Source organism: Myotis davidii, unplaced genomic scaffold (genome assembly GCF_000327345.1).
Source record: "Myotis davidii unplaced genomic scaffold, ASM32734v1 scaffold626, whole genome shotgun sequence".
Taxonomy (NCBI): Eukaryota; Metazoa; Chordata; class Mammalia; order Chiroptera; family Vespertilionidae; genus Myotis; species Myotis davidii.
Genome location: NW_006297725.1, coordinates 397,105 through 419,301, shown reverse-complemented (window position 1 = coordinate 419,301; position 22,197 = coordinate 397,105). Strand labels below are relative to the sequence as shown.

Genomic DNA, 22,197 nt, shown 5'->3' with positions numbered 1-22,197 from the left:
TTTTCTTTTTATGCAATAACTAGAGGCCCGGTGCACAAATTTGTGCACCAGTGGGGTCCTTCGGTCTGGCCTGTGCCCTCTCGCAGTCTGGGATTTCTCTTGGGGGGATGTTGAATAGCTGGTTTCAGCCTGATCCCTGCAGGCCCGATCCAGACAGGAGAGAGCCCAATCCCCACATGCCCAATCTCTGCCGGCCCAATCCCGACAGGAGGGAGCCCAGTCCTTTGTGTTGAGCATCTGTCCCCTGTTGGTCAGTGCACATCATAGTGACCGGTGGACTGGTTGTTGGGTCGTTCGGTCATTCGGTCGCTTAGGTTTTTATATATATAGATGGTTATCACAGCCATCCTTTCTAGCCAGGCTTTCTCTGCTGCTCTCTTGACTCACCGAGGTGATAGCTGGTATGCTAGCTGTGATGGTTCTGGTGGCCCAGGAAACTGGAAAAGAGATGGCATGGCATGTTGGATCACTACAGAAAATGGGGTGGGATATGGTGTGCAGGTACATTTTCATGAGATATTTTGCTGTTGACTAATATTAATTGAACATCTATTCTATAAAGTTCTTCAAGAGAAGTTTACAGAAAAAAAAAAAATCTTGTACATGAGCCTATGGCTGTATCCGGGTTTGAAACTCCTAGAATATTAACAAAGTCTAATTTATCCTCACCCAGGCTGAATGGAGAGAAGAAGTGAAAAAACACTTTGAGAAGATCAAAAGTGAAGGGACGTGTATACACCGCCTGGATGAAGAGCTGATTAGAAGGCGGCGAGAAGAGCTCAGGTCAGCTGCTTTCTCCTCCATGTCTTCGCATCTCCGGGTCTCCAGATATTAGCAGAACTCTCTTTGTGAATCACCACTTCTACACACCTTTCCACGTGCTGTTTATTGTTAATTCTCTTTCAAATTTGCTCTCCTTTATATCACTGGCTTATCCTCCCTTCCTTGGCCCCTGACACTCTGTTATCCTCTTTCATTGTATCTCTGCAATGAAGATTCCCAGAGCAATGCGATTTGTTCACTCAGCCCCTGTCCTAAGTGACATGGAAGGCCAGAAACTTATAAGATGTAGTCCCTGGTCTCAAGATGGTTATAATCTTTTAAGGGATGCAAGATATGTTCATAGATAATCACTATAATTAGGCAGGATCTGTGCCACAGATAAGTATAAATGAGTGATCATGGTATCAGCTCCCAGCTGCATATTTCCATTAACAATGAGCTATACTGTATTCTTATTATGATATTGTCAATACTACACAAAGACTACAAATTATGCACAGATCCCATTCACATTTTATCTGTGACCTCCTGACTCTTCTGTATGGCTAGATATGGCCCCTAAGGATAAACCAAATAGAAAGCTTAGATTTTCCATCTCCCACTCCATCTTGGCTGAGTCATTGCACTGGACAAGGGAGCTTTTAATCTAGGCCAGTGGTCGGCAAACTGCAGCCCCTTGAGCAGTGATGGTGAACCTATGACATGTGTGTCAGAGGTGACACGAGAACTCATTTTTTTGGTTGATTTTTCTTTGTTAAATGGCATTTAAATATATAAAATAAATATCAAAAATATAAGTCTTTGTTTTACTATGGTTGCAAATATCAAAAAATTTCTCTTTGTGACACGGCACCAGAGTTAAGTTAGGGTTTTTCAAAATGCTGACATGCTAAGCTCAAAAGGTTCGCCATCACTGCCCTTGAGTGTGGCTCTTCCACAAAATACCACATGCGGGCACGCACGTACAGTGCAATTGAAACTTCGTGGCCACACTCAAGGGGCCAAAGATCCGCATGTGGCTCGCGAGCCGCAGTTAGCCGACCACTGACCTAGGGGCCCTTTAGTCAAATGCTTTTGAGATCAACCATTCTGGTTCTTACTTCATGAGAGCTAACTTTTGTCCTCCCCCGAGTTAATTTCACACTGATCCTGTGTTTTCTTTGGTAGGCATGCTTTGGATATTCGTGAACACTACGAGAGAAAACTTGAGCGGGCTAATAATTTATACATGGAGCTGAGTGCCATCATGCTGCAGCTGGAAATGCGGGAGAAGGAGCTCATTAAGTATGCATCCAGACCACTGTCTGCCCCTGTTGATGTGGTCTATCCATCAGCAGAAATGTACTGCTCTTCCATGTTGCTGCTACTCAGAACTGGCAGCTGTCTTAGTCATTCATCCAACATTCCTTGGTAGTGGGGGGCGAGGGGGGGGGCTGTGCACAGTCCCTGCCCCTGGGGAGGTTTCCGGTTGAGTGGAGTTGCCACAGAGCTGGTTCTAGGGGAGCATGCACTGACAGCTATTTGCCACTTCACCCTGCTGAATGGCTCAAGAAGGGGTGCCGCCCTAACTGGTTTGGCTCAGTGGATAGAGTGTAAGCCTAAGGACTCAGGGGTCCCAGGTTTGATTCCGGTTGGGGGAATGTGCCTTGGTTGCGGGCACATCGCCAGTGGGGAGTGTGCAGGAGGCAGCTGATCGATGTTTCTCTCTCCTCGATGTTTCTAACTCTCTATCCCTCTCCCTTCCTCTCTGTAAAAAAATCAATAAAATATATTTTAAAAAAAGAAGGGTGCCATTTCATGGAGAGCAGGATGTTGTTGAGTGGGGGCTTATTGCCCCCTGGGGAAGTGAGGTGGCTTCTGCAAGTGGTTTAGAGTATTCCTGAGAATGGCAAGAAAATCCCGGGGTCCTGACCAACACAGCAGCTACTGAAATCAGTAGGGCTTCTACCATTGCATTGTGTCTCTCATGAGGTGTACTGTGGAGGGGAAGGTTAGTCTCCAAGTTCATCTATGAGCTGAAGGGAAAAATGAAATCAGATTAGGTTGAATTTAGTATCTTTTTTATCCCCTTTTTACCTGAATAGCAACCTTGTTATTCAAATGGCTTGCACCTGGTAAGGTGGCCTGAATCTGTGGGTAGAATTAGCCTGTGCAACATTCTGCCCATCTTTTCTGTCTGCGGTGTCTGAGATGGGCCTTTTCTTTTTTTCTGCAGGCGTGAGCAAGCCGTGGAAAAGAAGTATCCCGGGACCTACAAGCGACACCCTGTCCGTCCAATAATCCACCCCAATGCCATGGAGAAGCTCATGAAAAGGAAGGGTGTGCCTCACAAACCTGGGGTGCAGACCAAACGGTGAGATGCTTGTGCTGACCTGGTATTCAGAGAAATGGGGAACTATCTCCCTAAAAATACATTATCAGATGATGGTGGGTGTGGCCACCCTACCTCATCATTAGCACACATGCCTCTAGATAAAACAGAGTGGAAAGCTGAGAGAAAGTGTGTCATGGACCCTAGGGATCCATGCATTACTATATGAGGCATAGATATTTATTCTCTTAGCATAGAATAGTAAAAAGAGAAATGGGCGGGGCATGGGGGGCGTGGGGCAGACAGACCTGGGTTAGAATCCTAGCTACACCCATTATGAGCTGTGTGATTTGGGCCATGTCAGTTACCCTCTTTCAGCCCCATGGTAAAATGGTATAACTATAGCACATGAGATTTCTTCTTTGGCCCCTAACGCACAGAATTGGGTTAATTATAATTCTCAATTTAGGCAACATTGGTCCACACATGACCCACTTTTATTTATTCATTTAGTTAGTTATTTTAATAATGTAATAAGTGCTCATAAATCCACCACAAAAAAATGAAGGCAGGGACTTTGTGTTTTGTGTGTGTTTTTTTCCACTACACAAATTTTGCAGGTCATCTTTGCAAGGGACCATGCTAATCTTCTCTGTATCGCCCAATTTTCGTATATGTGCTATCAAAACGGCTTTGATAATTACCTCTATCTGCCCATATGGTTCCCCTCATTCCACTCTTGCAGGGGACTTTTGTGAAGTTTAAATAAGACAATATGTGAGGTCACCTAATAAATCACAGGAACTCAAAAAGTGGATTTTTTAATAGTTTTTTTTTAAAGATTGCCCTTTTTCCTAATTATAACACATTTTCCTTATATGTTGGCCCTTGTACAATGTGGAGATTAGGAGTGCCAGCCACCTGCTTAGTGGGAAATCCACATATAACCTGACTCAGCCCACTACAAACTCGGACCCTAACCACAGATCTAAAATACTGGATTAGTTTAACCTTATAATGCTCTTCCAGTCAGTGTTTCTTACCAAGTTCTGCGAGAGCTGCATTCCTCCCAAATAATGGAGAGTTCGTTTTGTCCTAGCTACATTAATGGAAAGGAAAGAAATGTCCCTAAACCTGGGAGGTGGGCCCAACAGTGAGACGTAAGCTAAATGCAGTAAGAATAAAAGTAATGAAAAATGCAAACCAAGAATCTACTCTAAGCCTTTCAGAAAGGTGGCCCGAGACCATGACTAATGTAAATCTGAACTACTAGTGAGCAATTCCATGGATTAACTCCAGTTTCCCTTTTACTTACCACTCCTGACTATCGCCTGCTCAAGTTCTGAGAAATTGTTTTCAGATAGTACCTGGTAAGACCCTCCTGGAAGCCCAACACCTCTTTCTTTGGGTGTCCTAAATAGGGACCAAATTTGCCTGCTGGTCCTCCCTGCATTCTGCCTATCACAGCTGCCTGCTGGTCCTCCCTGCATTCTGCCTATAGTTAAAACTAAGAGCATTGGAGTGGGGGGTGGGGGGACAATAGTACCTTTTTTTTCCAGTATATGTGCTCATGTTTACTTTTACAGAATATGAGCTCATGTGCTGGGGGAAATGTGTTTGAAGGAGTTTGACACCATCAGCAGATGCTTAGTCTACAAGCCAACTGAACCTGTCCAGGAAGCAACCTGGATGGGGACTAGAGCTGTGAAGAGTATTTTCAGCTGCTTGCCCCTTAATGGAGTTAAGTTTCAGATTATTTGGACGGTTCAATGATTATCAAACCAGAAGGCCAGTGACCTTTGAGGGGAGCAGAGAGGAGAAACCATCCACCATCCTTTAGCCTAGGCTTCAGGGTATGTTTGGTCAAGGACTAGAAAGAAGAGAGCCAGAATTCCACTATGGATCCACAGAGCCCGTCACACGTGAGGATAGGCCAGTGGTCGGCAAACTCATTAGTCAACAGAGCCAAATATCAACAGTACAACGATTGAAATTTCTTTTGAGAGCCAAATTTTTTAAACTTAAACTATATAGGTAGATGCATGGTTATTAACTTAATTAGGGTACTCCTAAGGCTTAGGAAGAGCCACACTCAAGGGGCCAAAGAGCTGCATGTGGCTCGCGAGCCGCAGTTTGCCGACCACTGGGATAGGCCAATAAGATTGTCTAAATGCCTTGGAATAAGCAGAAGCTTGGAACGGGGAAAGAACTGTTCCTCGGAGTCAAAAGACCTGGGGTCAGTTTTTGAGTTCTGCCATTTACTTGCTTTGTATTGGACACAAGACAACTAACCATCCTGATCCCTCAGTGTCTTTCTCTGTAAAACGGATATTGTAATAGTAGGAAACAAGTGGTTCATATAATGCAAAGTGCTTTGTCAACTGTGAAGTGCTGTGTTAATGTTATCCTGTGATGTTTGCACTGCCAGCTTCAGTGAAAGCAGCCTTCACCTGACATAGGACACTTTCTCCTCTGCTCTCTTAGATGCCACCATAGCCAGCCTCTGTGTAAGTAGACGCCCCTGACTGAGCCTTAAGGGCCCTCTTGCCTCAACAAGAGCCCCAGGGCCTCCTCCATCCAGATACCGTTTGAGGCACAAGCTGGTCAACTGACCATACAACTGAATCTGAGACAGGAAGCTGCTGAGAGCAGCACAGTATCTTATCGTAAACCAACCTTATCGTAAGCTGGTAACTCCTGGAACTTCTGTGCTAAGGCCAGCCTTTAACTGTACTTCTCCTGCAAGAAAGGGAAATCCACCTCCTCCTGCCTGGTGCCGGCTAATTTCCTCTAAGCCCTCGCTCTTCAAAGTGTAGGCCCTCAGCTCAGCATCATCCGAGAGCAGGTTAGAAATGCAGACCCTCAGGCCCCATCCCAGACCGACTCAGTCATTTTAACAAACTCTCAAGTAACATGTACGAACCTGCAAACTAGACTGTATCTAATAAGCCAGAGGCTTCTGGTCTGCATTCTGCCAGGAACGAGCTATGGGACCAGGAGCCACTTTGGCTGGCTCTGGGTTCCTCATCACGCAGGGTGGGGGCAGGACTGTATCTGTGTTCCCAAGCAAGGTCTGGGGTACCCTAGGGCCGGCATAGAGAGGGCCTCAGGTCCTGTTGCAGGGTGGAGAGAACGAGGAGCCCTGCAGGGAGGGGTCTCTCCAGCTGTCCCACTAGATCTGCTTCAGATACTGGGCTTCTCCTAATAATTAATTTGAATAAAGGATTCTGTTGTTAAGAAAACTAGGGGGTGGCCTCCAGCCCTGAAAGGTCCTGCCAGTTTGTATCTGTCTGGTCCCAGAGGAGGTGAGGCTAGACTATTTGGACAGTTCAATGGCAGTTCCTCGGTGGGGAGGAGGTAGCAATATGCCCTGGTGTCCTAGAATCTCTGCCTGAATCGCTTCATCGGTTCAGAAAGCACTTACTGCTGACCTACTAGTACGTGCCTTGGAGTCAGTGTGCACCATCGGTTCAGAAAGCACTTACTGCTGACCTACTGCCTTGGAGTCAGTGTGCAGAGCGTTCACCTCCGGAGCCGGCTTCCTCCTGGACACGGGCTGCATGGCTGGCCCGGGGGGCACGTGACAGCGGGGCTGGGAGAGGACTCCTCCCTGTCAGAGCACAGTGCAGTGCTGGGGCCTCTCCTCAGGAGCCTTCTCTCGCTGCCTCTGCTCAGCCTCCTGGGCTCTCTACTGTTTCCTGTCTTCGGGCTCCACCCCCATGTCCCCTCTTCCTGAAACATTACTGCGTCCCTACTGTGATCTAGACTCCCTGTTCGTGTCCTTCACAGACAAACATGAATATGACATAGCCCAGCCCTCAAGAAGACCTGTCTGCACCTGACTCTCTGAACTTTGCCTCTTGCCTCATTATCCCAGGGTGTCCGTCCCTGGTACCAGAACTCTCGCCTCTGTGATCCCTGTATCCCCATCCATCACTGGACAGATTTCTGGTCGTGGGCAATCGGCCATGCCTGTGTGTTGGCATGTTGGCACCAAGCTGATGACTGATACTATGCGGAGGAGATCCAGAAACCTGTCGGGCAGTTAGAGTTTAAAGGGACTGAGCGCCTTGGCATATCTAGGTAGTTTCCAAATCTGCTGTTTTAAGCAATACATTAGCGCAGTGCCTTCAAACACACGTTCTTGCGGACACCCATTTCCTCCGCTGGGTAAATCCCTGGGTGTGGCTGCTGATTCAAACGGTGTGTTTTAAGGCGTGGGATAGAGTTCCCCAAACCTGAATATGTATTTTCATGTGTTTAAAACTAAACCTGCTCTGTTCTCCCAGGCCAGATCTGCTGCGGTCAGAAGGCATCCCCAGTGTGGAGGTGGCTCCCACTGCGTCCCCCTTGTCTGGAAGCCCAAAAATGTCCACCTCAGGCGGCAAGAGCCGGTACCGGAGCAAACCACGCCACCGCCGGGGGAATAGCCGAGGCAGCCATAGTGACTTTGCAGCAATCTTGAAAAACCAGCCAGTCCCCGAAAACTCACCCCACCCCACGTATCTACACCAGGCTCAACCCCAGCACCCCTCTCTGCAGCAGCAGTACCAGCAGCCCCCTCCCGCCACGTCTCAGAGTCACCATCCCAGGCTCAATGTGCACGGCCAGGACATTGCCACCTGCGCCAACAACCTGAGGTACTTTGGCCCCGCAGCTGCCCTGCGGAGCCCGCTCAGCAACCACGCTCAGAGACAGATGCCTGGCTCCAGCCCTGACCTCATCTCCACAGCCGTGGCAGCAGATGGCTGGAGAAGTTCTGAGCCTGCCCAGGGCCAGGCCGGCCCCTGGGGCTGCTGCCAGGCTGACCCATATGATCCCTGCGTCCAGTGCAGGCCGGAGCAGTGCGGGCCCCTAGACAGTCCCTTTGCTGAGCCGGTGGGGAGGAGCCCCGACCTTTTCAAGTCACCAGCACACAATCTCCTCTCAGAAAATGCCCAAGGTTCTGAGAAAATGGAAGAAAACGAAGAATTCAGTGGCTGTAGGTCTGCCTCGTCCCTTGGCGTCCCTCATCACATCACCCCACCAGCGCTACCTCGGAAAACAAGGCCCCTTCAAAAGGTAAGGACAGCGGTGGGCGTCACTGTGTTTGTGGATGCCAGAGCCTGTCGTGGTAGGTGCATCATAAAACATACACAAGGGCACATTTTGTAAGAGGATGAGCTAACAAGAGAATAAACAGGAGCTTCTTTATTTTAAATATTTTCTCTTCACACTGCTTAAGTGAAGGACTTAGAAATACATTTTGAGAACTATTGAACCAGTGGACTGATTGAAATGTACATCATTTATAAATAGACAACCATATATTAGTGATATGCTATCAAAATCATTTGGAAACCACTACTTTAGCCCAGTCCTGAAGGATGTTGCAAGAAGGAAAGATCCAATTATAAAATAGGTTTGGTTAACATTGTATTTTCTGTCCCCTCTGGGAAATTCCTCGTGTACATTAGCAAGTCCTAGACTTTGAGAAATCATGCAGAAACCTAGTATAATCCAGCTTTTCCCTCACCTACTTGAACATCCTGCGTTTTACGAGTCTGCCAGCCATGGAGAACACACCTTATACATTTGGTCTTATTAGAACCACACTCCCAGAGAGCAGTTCGACTTCTCTCTACTGACATATACTCCCATGTGTACCTCTGGGGTAAAGGGCTCATCTTAGCAGTCAGGGTACCTCCATCCCTGTCTTTCCTACTCAGAAAGCATCGGAATGCAAGTAGGTAAGAGTGACGTTAGAACCGACTTTCAAAGCACATTATCCTCTATCTTTGGTGCAATTACTTGGACCCAATTACCTGCCTCACAGGGATTGTAGTAATGTGGTACGTAGTGTCGCTATAGTTAAGGACAGTTGGTTTGAGTGTGGCTACTCCTGTGCACTTGAAGAGAAATGGAAGCTTCCCTGTGAGGGAAGATCATTTACTCAGACACAACACTTACTCAGCTTTTCAGATCAACCACAGAACCCCGCAACCATGAGGCCTCCAATGGCCCTTGTCCGGCCAACATGCTGACTCAATAATGTAATGTACTAAGCACCTGTTCTATATGCAGCATTGTATTAATGGTGGAGTGAGGGGTACAGTACAACAAGATACGGTCTGACTCTCAAATGATGTATGTCTTAGTAGTGGAGATGATACACATAATGACTATCATGTCAGTGAAAGGGGGCTGGTATGTGAAAGGGGGAAAAGTAGTTGGGCTTTGAACAATTGAAAGATCACTTCTTGGTGAAGTCTCTATGACAAAGCCTGGAACCACTAGTGACAATGATTGCATGAGCCTGCCCCCACTCCAAGACCTCTTCTCCAGTTTCTCCTCTCTGTCACTCACCTCTGGACATGCTCATGGAGCCTTCACCTCCCTGAGGGCAAAGATATGTTTTATTCAGTTCTGTATGTCTTCCAGCATCTAGTGCAAGGCCTGTCACCATGGACACCCAGGAAAAGTTGCTAAAACAATGAGTGAAGATATGTATGTTTAAAGATGGCACTCAGAAAGCTACTACTCTATGCCTTTTGATGATAAATCTTTTCAAGGACCGCGTGTGTGTGTGTGTGTGTGTGTGTGTGTGTGAGAGAGAGAGAGAGAGAGAGAGAGAGAGAGAGAGAGAGAGAGAAATAAAATTCTTTTCTCTTGGTTTTCTTTAGAGTGGAGACGAGTCCTCAGAAGAGGAAGAAGGGGAAGTAGATAGTGAAGTTGAATTTCCACGAAGACAGAGGTAAAATCATCAAACACATGTGATTGGTTTCAGTGTAATTGGGGAAACCCTGAGGTTGCCACTTCCTGTTCAATTGCATGTCACTTTCTAACAACCACCTTGTAAGGAAACTTGAACTCACTGTGTATATGGTCTCCTGTTCCCACATTTTGGCAACTGGCTATGCACAGCCAGTGCCAGTTTATCAGAATTCTTTTCATAGGAACTTCAAGACGAGCATAAATACAGATTCAGGGTTACAACTAAAAATATAGTGGGCAGTTTATGAGAAAAGGCCATGTGTTCTATGGATAATTTTACTGGTTTCTAGTGTACCTCCTTGAATTAGTTTCCTTGGGCTGCCATAACGAAATGCCATAGACTAGGTAGCTTAAACAATGGAATTTTATTTCTCACATTTCTGGATGCTGCAGAGGAGGGCAGTTTTGGGTGACAAGGCTGGCAGGGGAGGACAGTTGGGGGCAATCGGGCTGGCAGGGGAGCAGTTAGGCATTGATAAGGCTGGCAGGGGAGTGGTTAGGGAGTGATCAAGCTGTCAGGCAGAAGGGATTAGGGGCAATCAGGCAGGCAGGCAGGCATGTGAGCAGTTGGGAGACAGGCGTCCCAGATTGTGAGAGGGGTCCCAGATTGGAGAGGGTGCAGGCTGGGCTGAGGGACACCCCCCACACACACTCAGTGGACGAATTTCATGCACCAAGCCTCTAGTATAATTAATTATAATCTTATATAATAAAAGCCCAGCAACCATAATGGCAGAACAACCACTCAACCAGTCACTCGGTGGTGCACTGACCACCTCTTGGTCCCTTTCCCCAGCCAGTAAGCTCCAATTGCCAATGGCAAACTGGGAACCAGGGTGGGTGGCAGCAGGGGCCTAGACTGGTGAGCGGGTAGAATGGGCCGACCTCTTGGTCCCTCCCCCTGGCCCGCAGGTTCTGATTGCTGGTGGCAAACAGGGAACCAGAGTGGGTGGCGGGGGATGTGGGTGGTGCCAGGCCAAGGCCCCTGCCTCGCCAGTCACCCCACACACAAAGGGTAACCCGCAGCAGGGGTGGGGCCAGCAAGTGGGTGGGAACAGCTGACCTATCAGTCCCTCCCCCGCAGCCAGCAGGCTCCCATTGCCCTATGTCGAACAGGGAACCAGGGTGGGTGGCAGTGGAGGGGGTGGGGCCAGCTGCCAGCAGCTGGGGAAGATAGCCCTGATCGTACACTAGGCCTAGGGACCATACCTGTGCACGATTTCGTACACTGGGCTTCTAGTTAGATTATAATTGGATTAGATGAGCTGAGTCCTCCATCAACCCAGCCTTAGAAAGAGCTTCCTGCTTAGCCAGCGATAATAATTTTTCTTGTAGGATTAAAGAAGGACCACACACTCCTCTACGTCTAGAACAGGGCTGCTCCTGTGCAGGAGTAGGAAAGGTCCTTTTCCTCCCAGGAGGCCTTTTCTGCTAATAGGCATTTTGTTCTTTAAAAGTGAAGCTCTAAGGATCCCCGGAAGGTTTGTGTTCCTGCCCAGAAACAGGAATTTCCTGCGAACAAAGGCTCTCCTAATCCTTTGGTAATTGTATTCTGGGTCCCCATGCTCTACACAAAATTGAAATATGTTCTCATCTCTGAGCTATACCTGTCGTGAACAGTAGTTTCCTCCTATGCAACCAGATTGCGCCTGAGTAAAACGAAATCACTCGCTAGGATCACAATAATGTTACCTCCAGCTTTTGTTCCTATGACACACCATGAACTCAGCCCACCTAATCCACCTTTTCTTGCTATGATGCAAATTATATTTTTACCACATGGTTTTGCTTTTTATAACGTTCTTCTCCCTGTCTCCCTTCTGGATTACCAGCCTTGAGAAGTTGCGTGATTCTTACCTTCACTTCCATTTCCCACAGTGGCTCTTTTCATGTGACCTTGATCCCCCACCCACCAACTGGCCTGGTCATCAGCCAGGCTCAGATCATCTGCCATCAAAATGACTTTGTATTAAGAAATACAGACAGATCAGACAATGCCAGAGGGAAAAGGCAGTCTTCTTTTGTTATTGTTTCTGTTTTGTTTTTAAACCAGTATACGTTAACAGCATTCTTATTTACTAAACTACTTGTAAACCATGGGAAAGAAGTGAGAAACTTTTGCAAATTCTCCTCCTTACGCCCTCCCCGCCCCCCGAAACTTTGCCTTTATCAGAACGAAACCCCAATGTTAACTGGAATGAGCCACTGGCTGGCCGGGCAGTGTCCCCAGCTGCAAGGTGAATGTTGCTTCCAAGCTCTTTTATGTTGGAGTCAGTTTGACAGGGTGGTGAAGGCTGCCATGCCCAGTGGCTGAAGCAGCTGAATGGGCGATGCGATGGGGTGGAGTGAGGTAGAGAAGGACTCTGAGCAGAGTGTGCACAGACCCACCCACGCCACAGCTCTGCCTTGGCGAATGGTGTGACCTTGCACAAGCCACTTTCCTTCTCTGGCTCTAGTTTTCTGATCTGGGAAATAGAAAATCTCCCAAGTCTCTTTCACTTGCGAGAACCTGGGATTCTGTAAGAAACATAATTTCCATGCATAGGTAGACACAGCATGATTAGATCAGCTGATCTTTTTCAAGACCAATGGTAACCCTCAGCTTTGGACGTTAGCCACACCAACATGTAAATGTCCTTCTTGGTTGCTTTCAAATTAAATCATTTCAGTCTATCTGGATTTGACTCTCCCTGAAGGGCATGGAAAAAACAAGTTGACCCCTCCCTGGGACTGTGATGGTCGGACAAGGTAAGCAAGGTGGTGGTTCCTGGGATGAAATTCTTCTGGTCCTTTGTGGTTCTAGGCCCCATCGCTGCATCAGAAGCTGCCAGTCGTATTCAACCTTTAGCTCTGAGAATTTCTCTGTGTCCGATGGCGAGGAGGGGAATACCAGTGACCACTCAAACAGTCCTGATGAGTTTGCTAATAAACTTGAAGACCGCCTGGCAGAGAGGCTCGATGACCTGCTGTCCCAGACGCCGGAGATTCCCATCGAGATCTCCTCGCATTCAGATGGGCTCTCTGACAAGGAGTGTGCCGTGCGGCGCGTGAAGACGCAGATGTCTCTGGGCAAGCTGTGTGTGGAACAGCGTGGCTACGAGGTGCGGTCCTCTCCTTTCTTCTCCTCTTGGCACTGTTCCCTTCCTGTAGCTCTTTTGAGCTATGACACGCCCGAGTCCTGAGGTCCTTTACAATGATCATTGAGTATATGAGATACTACAACTGCCTCCAAGAAGTAAGTAAAAGTACAGCGAGCACCAGAGCTCCTAAAAATGAGGGTAGAGCTCCTAAATGAGGCACAAACGTTGAACGGCTCAGGAACCCTCCCTTCCAATACTGAACTCCAACATCACCTCCTCCTGGCCTCATCGCCCAATCTGGTGAAGGGTATGAACGTCCCTCCTCCCTGTCCCCACTGTCCCCTAATGAGGCTATCATAGCACAGGTACCACTTTAGTTCATGGTCAGTACTGCCTTTTGAGGGGCAGGATAGCACAGGGGTTGAAATTATGTTCCCTGGAATCTGACTGCCCAGATCAAACCCCAGCCTTTCCACTTACTTACTGTGTGCTGTTGGGCAAGTCACTTAAATTCTCCATGGATCAGTTTTCTTATCTGTAAAATGGGTACGGTAACAGCATCTACCTCATGGGGCTGTTGTAAGGATTAAATGGATTAATAATGGGCTCTCTGACAAGGAGCATGCCGTGCCTGGAACATAGTAGATGCTGTACAGTATGGTTGTGGTGGTACTGTTATCATTGTCATAATCATCATGAACATCATCTTTACATGTCTTCTTTTTCTGTAAGCCCCACCAAGACAGGACCTGGTCTCATTTTTGTAGCCCAAAGCCTGTCATGTGGGAGGTGTTTGATATATGTTTACTGAGTGGTTGCAAACATGAACTAAGGTTTTATTTTGTCTTGACTTTGCAGAATCCTATGCAGTTTGAAGAATCGGACTGTGACTCTTCAGATGGGGAGTGTTCTGATGCCACAGTGAGGACCAATAAACACTACAGCTCTGCTACTTGGTAATGAGAGGACACCCATCCTGAAGATGACGTGACAATACTGATGTTTCAGATCCGCCCCACCCGATTCCTCCCGCTCTCCCTTGCCTTTTTGTCTTGGAAGAGAGCTGCCCCATCTTTCTTACCCCTAGAAATAAGCTGCAATAACAGGAACATGAGACTTTGCAAATCTCTGGAAAAAAAATATCCAAATGAAACTAAGTCTCACTGAACATTTCAATCAAGAATGGCAGGGATCTATTTTATTGAATATTCTAGCTACTGTAACATTGATATTTATTTTTGTTTGACATTTTAACACTTTGTACTGTAAAGACTGAATTATATATGAGAGAGAGAGAGAGAGAGAGACAATAATTTCTTGGGGGGGAAAGAGAGAGAGAGAGAAAGGAAGAAAGAAGTGGAATTTAGAAGCAACATTCTTGGTAATTTGTGGGGCCAAGAGGTATTATTGCTACTTGAACAGGGGACCAGTTCTTTTGACCATAAGTGACTGAAGAAGAGCCAGAGCAAGACATGTTGAGCATTTTAGAAAACAAAGAACAGCAAAAGAAAAGCAATTCCGGGTAACTTGTGAACAGACCGCATTTAAGTTCAACCAGCTTATCCTTTGGGTGATGAAAATTATCTAGAAAAGTTTGGTAACCAGATACTTGCACCCAAGGCATGTGCTTCCTCTAGGAGGAAAAAAAAAAGCTGTATATGTGAAAACTGGTTTCATTTTTATTTATTTTAAGCAGCATTTAGTTGTGAGACTTATGGATAGAGTCGAATCTTCCTTGACAAACATTTACCTTTTAAATGCTGTCATTGCCATTACCTTGACAAATGTGTGACCTTGACCAACGTGCCATTTCCTCATAGCCATTTCCCTTCCACCTGGTGACCACTTCCTTTAGGAAAAGGGGGAGGGCTGAGAAGAAGAGAAGGACAAGAGAAAAAGGAAACTGACCACAGTGTTAGAAAAGCAAACGCGGAATTTGTAAAAGTACGTTGTCAGAACCTCTCAGTTCCGCTCGTCCAGAAGGTGGAGCTAGCCCTCTGTGGAATCAGGTTGCTTGTCTACTAGAGTCATATTGATTCAAACAGGAGAACAGACTTTGAAGGCAGCTAGGGTGTGTGTGAGTCTGTCCAATGTCCAATCACAAACCATTCCCTTGTTTTCACTTATTAACTCATTCTATCCTGTAAGCTTTAGTGACTGGCTTCCACTATCAGAATAAAGGCAAAATAAGCAAGTTGCAAAAGACACCCCCACCACAATATCCCAGCACAATAGCATTTTTGTTCAAAGCTGTTTGTGAAAGGTCTTTTACTTTTCTTCGGATCAACACAGTTTTAAATCATTGGATTTGGGAATTTGTGCAAAGAACAACTGATGCTGAGCAGCAATTGGGAAGATTTTGCCTTTTCCAAAGCATGAGGTCCTTCCTATCCAGGGTCATGGGCTCTGAAAAGCATGCCAAGGTACATCATGGTACCTCAGCTGTAAGCCAATTTTTATGTAGAATTTTATATAAAAACAGATGTCGGCCTCGTTCCTGTCTCTGTCTCCAAGATAGATTACTGTCAAACAATGTCTCTAGGCTCAGAATCTGAAGGCGATGGCTAGAGTCTTGGACACGGCATCGTGTTGGACATTAGGAAAGACTTACACATATTGGCATTAAACCATTCCAGTGCAGGTGGAAACGTTGCCCTCCACTGGGTTTCACTGATTGCATCAGCCAAAAAGGAAAGGCAGGAGGGAATTGAGAGCAGTTCCTTTTGCTTGTCTGATCCCTCATTTGTTTACAATTTATGTTGAGATATTAATTTAAAATTTACTGTCTTTTAATTTATAGCTCTTAAGTAAGATGAAGGAAAATGTCTAACTTATACAGAGAACAGTATTGTTTGCATTAAATTATTCCATTTTGTATACATTCTGTAGCTGGACTACATGAAAGATCTTAAGTTATGGCATTATTATCATTGTTATTTTATTTTATAATAATTATTGTCATTCTCATTTTCTGTGGATCAGAAGGTGTGGTTTACAGTGTAGCACAATGATTGTGTTTATCGCTAACCATGAATTACCGTGAATTTTTATGATTTTTATGAAGGAATGAAAATGAGACTGCCACTTGGGAGCTCTCCAGTATTCATCTTAGGTGCATTCCCTCATTTTCTGTGTGCAACAATCATCTGAGGATGTGTGCTCTGCCCTGGAGCCCAGTGGGCACATGGTGACTTTGACTTGATTGTGGAAGCTCCTGGGTGGGCAGATGACTGAGTGAATGGACAAATAGTTCAAAGGCTGTAATATTTCTCAAGTTTCTTTAGAAATAAAATCATGAGACTACACTAGAAGCAAAAAGAGAATTATTTAAAGCATGAGGTCCTTCCTATCCAGGGTCATGGGCTCTGAAAAGCATGCCAAGGTACATCATGGTACCTCAGCTGTAAGCCAATTTTTATGTAGAATTTTATATAAAAACAGATGTCGGCCTCGTTCCTGTCTCTGTCTCCAAGATAGATTACTGTCAAACAATGTCTCTAGGCTCAGAATCTGAAGGCGATGGCTAGAGTCTTGGACACGGCATCGTGTTGGACATTAGGAAAGACTTACACATATTGGCATTAAACCATTTGGAGGCACAGACATAGAGAATTTCTGCATGGGGCCCATGGGTTAGAGAGTTCCAAGAACTGGTAGCATAGTTTGTCATCTTGTTCCTGCCAGATCCCACAAAACCAACCTGCTCTTCGTAGTTGGGAGTAGCAGAAAAACTAATATATATATATATATATAGTCATGGCATAAAATACCTAGCTGTGATGTCATCCTATAACAAGACTAAAGAAATTCTAGAAAGGCTTGGTCACTTAGCGGCTCTTAGGGCTGAAAAAGTACTACCTTGAAGAGCCCTATTTTGCATCCTCTTTCTTCAGACCACATTATACTATGAATATCTCTGGGTCATTACTTCTGGGAAAAGATAAGCTACAACTCTGTGTCCACTTTCTATCCAACATAAAACACTGACACTTCAGCTGGTCTGGTTCTTGCCCACCTGTGGTGGCAAAAAAGAAACATGACGTTCAATGTCTGTCTTATATCTCCCAGTCACGATCTTCCTAGGAAACCCCCACCTGACACCTCATATTCTTAATAAATTTCCTGATTTCCCATCTTGACTGTCTGTCATGACAGTGCCATATACCTACCTGAGATAACTGTATGAGTGTGTTAGGGTCATATACAGCATTGAATCTTCAGTCTTTCACTGCATGGTCAGGAGTTTAATAAAGTTCCACATTAAACATTATGTTTATTTTTCAGTAGAATTGACTAGGGGCTTCATAGAAGAACAGTGTCTTTAGGTCAAAAACAGAACTGCCTTCTCTATCCCAGCCTTGCCCTTTATTGCCGGCCTGAGGTCCCAGGACAATTTTGAGTTGGTGTGTTTGAGAACTCTTCTGAAGAGCATTGAATCAAGAGCTCAGGAAATTTAAAAACGAATTCTTCAGTCCTGATGACTATGAACCTCACAGGACTGTGATTTCAAGCTTAATTGTTGATCGAAAGTTTAACCCCCTTGGGATGAATGTCCACATTCATTTAGCATCTGTTTTTGACTGACTGCAAGATGATGCGTTTTAATTTGGGTTGCAGATGGGCATTAGTTTCTGATTTCCATCTACTTTAAGATCATGTCTTCTGAATAACAATTCCTCTCCAAATTGCTTAGCAGATGTTGAGGTATTTTGGTTAAAAACAAGGCTGATGGAGTGCTGGCTGTGTAGGGCAAAGGGTGCATTTGAGGGTGTGGCACCAGGTACTGCAGGTTCCAGGCTCCACAGAACCTGAGGCTCGGCTGGAAAGGGGCCCATGGCAGAAGGTGAGCCCTCTTGTCATGCATACTTGTTTCTTACAAACTAAGGTTCACAGTCTACTCAGCTCCAGAACAGAAACGTATAGGTTAAGCTGTCCTAGCATTTTGCAGCTACACATGTAAAGCTCTAGGAAGCTTTTCTCACGTTCCAGAAGGGGCAGGGGTTGGTAGCGGTATTAACCTTTAGCCTCCTTAGTGCCCCCTCACAGGAGGACACTGCCTGAGGCAGGTGCTAGGAGTGGAGCTAGGGAAACATCATCTTATTGTCTTCAGGGAACCCCACTCCCCACCATTTCTCTTTTCTCAATGCGGGTAAAAGGTGTGCTTTCAAGGCTGCCCAGCCACACTTTGCTCCATCCCCTGCATGTTGAACCTTTGCAGATTGACAGGCTTGTGGAAGTAGAGGCTAGTGAATAGCAGCGAGTGTCAGGGAAGATGTGCTTGGTTCAGTTACCTGAACGGCACTAATGAAGCTCTTTACAAGGCCTGGGAGTCCCAGGCTACCTGTTCAATGTTTTGTGCTTTGTCAGACCTTGCAAGCAAGCCCCTTTGTCAGGGTGGGTCAGATGTCCTTGAGCTGGACCACACCTGAAGAATTCTGGTCCTCACTGGCTGGTGGGCAGGACTCCTGAGAATGGTTTTAGTCCTGTAGAATCAGGAGTAGCCAGATGATGTTGAGTTGATGTCATTGCTGCAAACTTCTCTCTCTTCCTGAAAAACTAAGAATGTGGAGTTTAAGGGGGGAAAAAAAGAATTTTTTTTAATAAACCTGGTTGAAGAAGTATAAATAAATAAATAAATAAATTGCTTAGCAGAGAAACTAAGAAGCCTGCATCCACTTTGAAATTATAATAGGCTTTAAAGTTTAGATCTATTTGGAGGATGTGGGGAGTGCCTACTCGGAAAAGTGAAGACACTAGCTCTGTTGTAAGATGATCTGGAATGGCCTACTTGAAGTTCAGGTATTTTAAAAGTTCAGTATCAACAAATCTATTCTTCAAGGATTAAGGATATTTTTAGTACTAGACATCCATTTCAGGGATTCTTTGTGCTAAATGTCCCTCTTGCCCTAAATAATGGATTTGATGGTTTGGGGTTTTCCTGGTACCAACCAATTTTAAAAGCCCGCCCACTGTGGAGCATTGACATCCTTTCAGTGTAAGTGCATTCTTATTGATCAAGTAATTTACTCTTGTTCCCCCATCCCCTTATGTCTCATTTGTTTCCCCTTAAAATGTTCCTGCTTGAAGTTCCTGGAACTGAATTCTCCAAAATAGGACATAACACTTGGAAACCTAGGAATTCCCGCTCTGCTCTGCAGTAGTGCGCTATTATTTTGTTTTGCCACTAAGCCAGAAACCAAAATACCACCACCTACAATCTACACTCTGAACACCCAGGACCAACATGATTCACTGCTCACCATGTTCCGAGCCTCTTACAACACAGCACAGGGAGCAACAACTACCACTTGTTAGAACGGCTGTGCAGGGAGAGATGTTTACCGTCCCAGCTCTAAGCTCATAATTAGCTTCCTAACAGTGGTTTGAGATCTGGAGTTAGCCCCGACGGGAAAATGACAGGTCACACCAGTGTTCTCCTTATGGACCCCACCCTATGGCTCTCAGGGGGCAGCACCATTGGCAGGAAAAGGCCACCTGCCTCCACCCCTGCCCTTTGGGACTACAATTCCAGTTGAATCATCTCCAATTGTTGATGAATTGAATTCCAAAATGTGTCTCTTCACTCACTTTATTTCATTGTGTTAAATAAGCATGTTCCTCCCTCACCTTCTATACACACTTAATATGTTAAATCCCAGTTACTAATGTGTCAAAACAATGTGGCATTCTTTTTAAGACCTTGACTTGTACTGTCAGTATGAATGTAGTGCCTTTCTGGGTCGCAAGATTTTCCTTCCTTGCAGATTTCATAGAATAAATGTCCTAGTATATTCACACCACCAATGTTACCAACAGACTAGCACACAAGAATCGCATGAGTCTGCTTGTTTGCATGTTACAGCCAATAGTGCAAGCACCTATTCAAACTGAATGAACTAGACTGCTGAGTAGAGGACCCCTGTGGAAACTGGAACACTTCTCTGGGACAGGTGGCAGAAGAGGGGAGCCCTGCAATCACTTCTCTGAGAAGGAGGGTTACCCCAAAGAAGTTAGGGCGTTGACTAACTGTCACATGACCAGAGCATGATGGCAGGATTTCACATGATGGCAAGGCCACTGTAAGGAAACTCCTGGCCGAATCACAGACCTACTCTCCAGCCACTTCACAGCACCAGGGAATGCTGGCTCCTGGCTGCTGCCCAGTGGCCAGGCAGGCAGGGTCCTCCAATGGTTGCCCGGAGGAGGGAACCCCAGAGTGCACATGCTATTAGGAAGACGTCTCTTACTGACTATGTCACCCAGAGGGCTCTTCTGACTCCGGAAGTGGGAAGACTCACTCCGATTCTTTATTGCAATAATCTGAGTTCCCTATCAGTTTGGAGCAAATTAACTTCTTTTTTGTGGTCAGGTCTCAAAATTAACCCCCTCATCTGTTTCCCTGTAGTTGCAGCCCTGTTAGTTCCTCTACACCTTGTTGGTTTGATGCCAGCTCGCTTTGGACCAAACAATTGTGCAGCAATGGGAACAAGAGTGACTATCAAAGCAAACAAATGCACGGGATTAAACAAAAAGTGTACTTTGCTGTTTTTTGGTCGTTTTTTCCTAAAGGTACTGGTTGTCTCCTGAGAGCCGCCTTCACAAATCTCAGCATGTCAGAACTTGGGGAAAGGAGGATGTCACACGACTGGGCTTCCTGCAGCCAGGAAAAGCAACTGATGGCAAAGCCGGTCTCTGGCTCTTGTTGGACACATCACAGAAGGAAGAGAGCACCGCTGTTTTGTCATAGTCTCTTCGTGGTTATTCTGTCATAGCCTAGACAGGCGCTCTGCTTCATCCCTCTGGTTTCCCTGCTGCCCACCTTATAGTTAGTAAGTGTTACTAGTTACCCCACTATCAAGTGAGCAGAGAGAGGGGAACGGTGAAAATGAGAATGTGGCTTCTAAAAAAACAATGTTGGTAAAAGGCCCGAGAGTGGAGAACTGGAACACCGTTTTGGACTGATTCTGAGCCAATCCTGACTCCCACTGGCGAGGGAAATTGAAAGTTAGCAACATGTACAAACACATACCACACAGAGCATATATAGCCTTTATTTGGGAGCTTGCTTTCCCTGTAAACTCACAGCCAATAAGGCACATTGTTGCAGATCATGGGGGATGAGGGAGCGAGGGTCCTGGTAAAGGACAAAGTGGGACAGCGTCCTGGTCCCCCCTCCCTCCCCGACTCCAGGAGCAAAAAGCCACAGGTTTCCAAGTCCAGGTGGCCTCCTCTTCGCCCACACCCTTGTTATCAAGCTTCTTTTAAAGCAACACACCTTTAAAAATTAAGTTCTTCTGTTTTTGTTTTGTGTATTTTCTTTATCATATGAGTCCAAAAAACAACGCTTGGGAATTCATTCTCAAGAACTCATGTAGAACAGGTGGCCTAGATTAAAGCCCTGGCAAGATTCTTGGCCAACCCAACCTAGCAGACCATGCACAAGCACACTATTCTGGTGAGAAATGATGAGTTACTCCTATCGGGTACAGGGTCCCAGAGCTGGTCAGTTTAGGAGCTAAGCTCCTTCTGTCCTTGGAAGAATGAAACCAGGACTGTGCCAATGCAGTACTGCTGCGCTAGGAAGCAACGACAGCTGCAGACAATCCAAACACACACAGAAACCCCAAACCAAGTTTTCCTCTTAGAATTAAAAGATAAAATATCATTATTCCTCAGTTATTCTTGGCAAATGACAAATTGAGAAACATTCAGAGGGCAATCTCTGGGGGTACTGCACCCATCTCCTAGCAGGAGGGAGAAGGGGTTCCCACACAGAAAGCACAGATTAGAAAATGTACTGATGGTCATTTGGTTCAGGGGAGTCAAGGGCCCTGCGCTGTCCGGAGGGATGCGAGTTTCTCCAGCGCGTCTCCATGGCATACAGAGTGTGCTCGATTCATATTTAATCATCTGTCTGCAACCAGCTTACTTGTCAGGCCACACAACCAAGGGGAAACCTGACACACATGGCAACCTCAGGGTGCCTGAACACAAAGCGCATCGCAGAAATCACTGTGCACTTGAACTGCACACAGACGTTCTAAGCAGCTTCTTTCCCTTGGTTTATGGAAGAGGTAGGTCATCCGCAAAACAGAACAGAAGGAACACCTGTCACTACAGCCTATCACTTTGCAAAAGAGGCACTCTGGACAAGGACAGTCGGCATCCTCTCCCGAGGCCGCTCTGGGCTTGGCAAGAGGCAAATAAATACAACAGACTATCCTGAGCTCCCTGTTACTCAATAAAATATAAACAGGGGTTTTCTGAGCA

The 22,197-nt window shown here is 46.0% G+C and overlaps 1 protein-coding gene and 1 long non-coding RNA gene across 2 annotated transcripts in view; one reads left to right on the top strand and one right to left on the bottom strand.

The window, feature by feature from the left end:
• The first annotated feature begins 474 nt into the window (after positions 1-474).
• Positions 475-14,247, top strand: LOC102772527 (mitogen-activated protein kinase kinase kinase 13). The gene is made up of 7 exons (XM_006773334.2): positions 475-783; positions 1,951-2,067; positions 2,999-3,136; positions 7,384-8,155; positions 9,757-9,827; positions 12,651-12,948; positions 13,786-14,247. The coding sequence occupies exons 2-7, from the start codon at positions 2,012-2,014 to the stop codon at positions 13,885-13,887; spliced, it is 1,437 nt and encodes a 478-aa protein (XP_006773397.2). The 5' UTR covers positions 475-783; positions 1,951-2,011; the 3' UTR covers positions 13,888-14,247.
• A 4,047-nt stretch (positions 14,248-18,294) lies between these two features.
• LOC107184602 overlaps positions 18,295-22,197 on the bottom strand; it is a 4,861-nt gene continuing 958 nt past the window's right edge. The window contains exons 2-3 of the long non-coding RNA XR_001515494.1: positions 20,466-20,912; positions 18,295-18,483 (exon numbers count right to left, since the gene is read on the bottom strand). This is a non-coding gene — a long non-coding RNA (uncharacterized LOC107184602). The remainder of the gene's footprint in view (positions 18,484-20,465; positions 20,913-22,197) is intronic.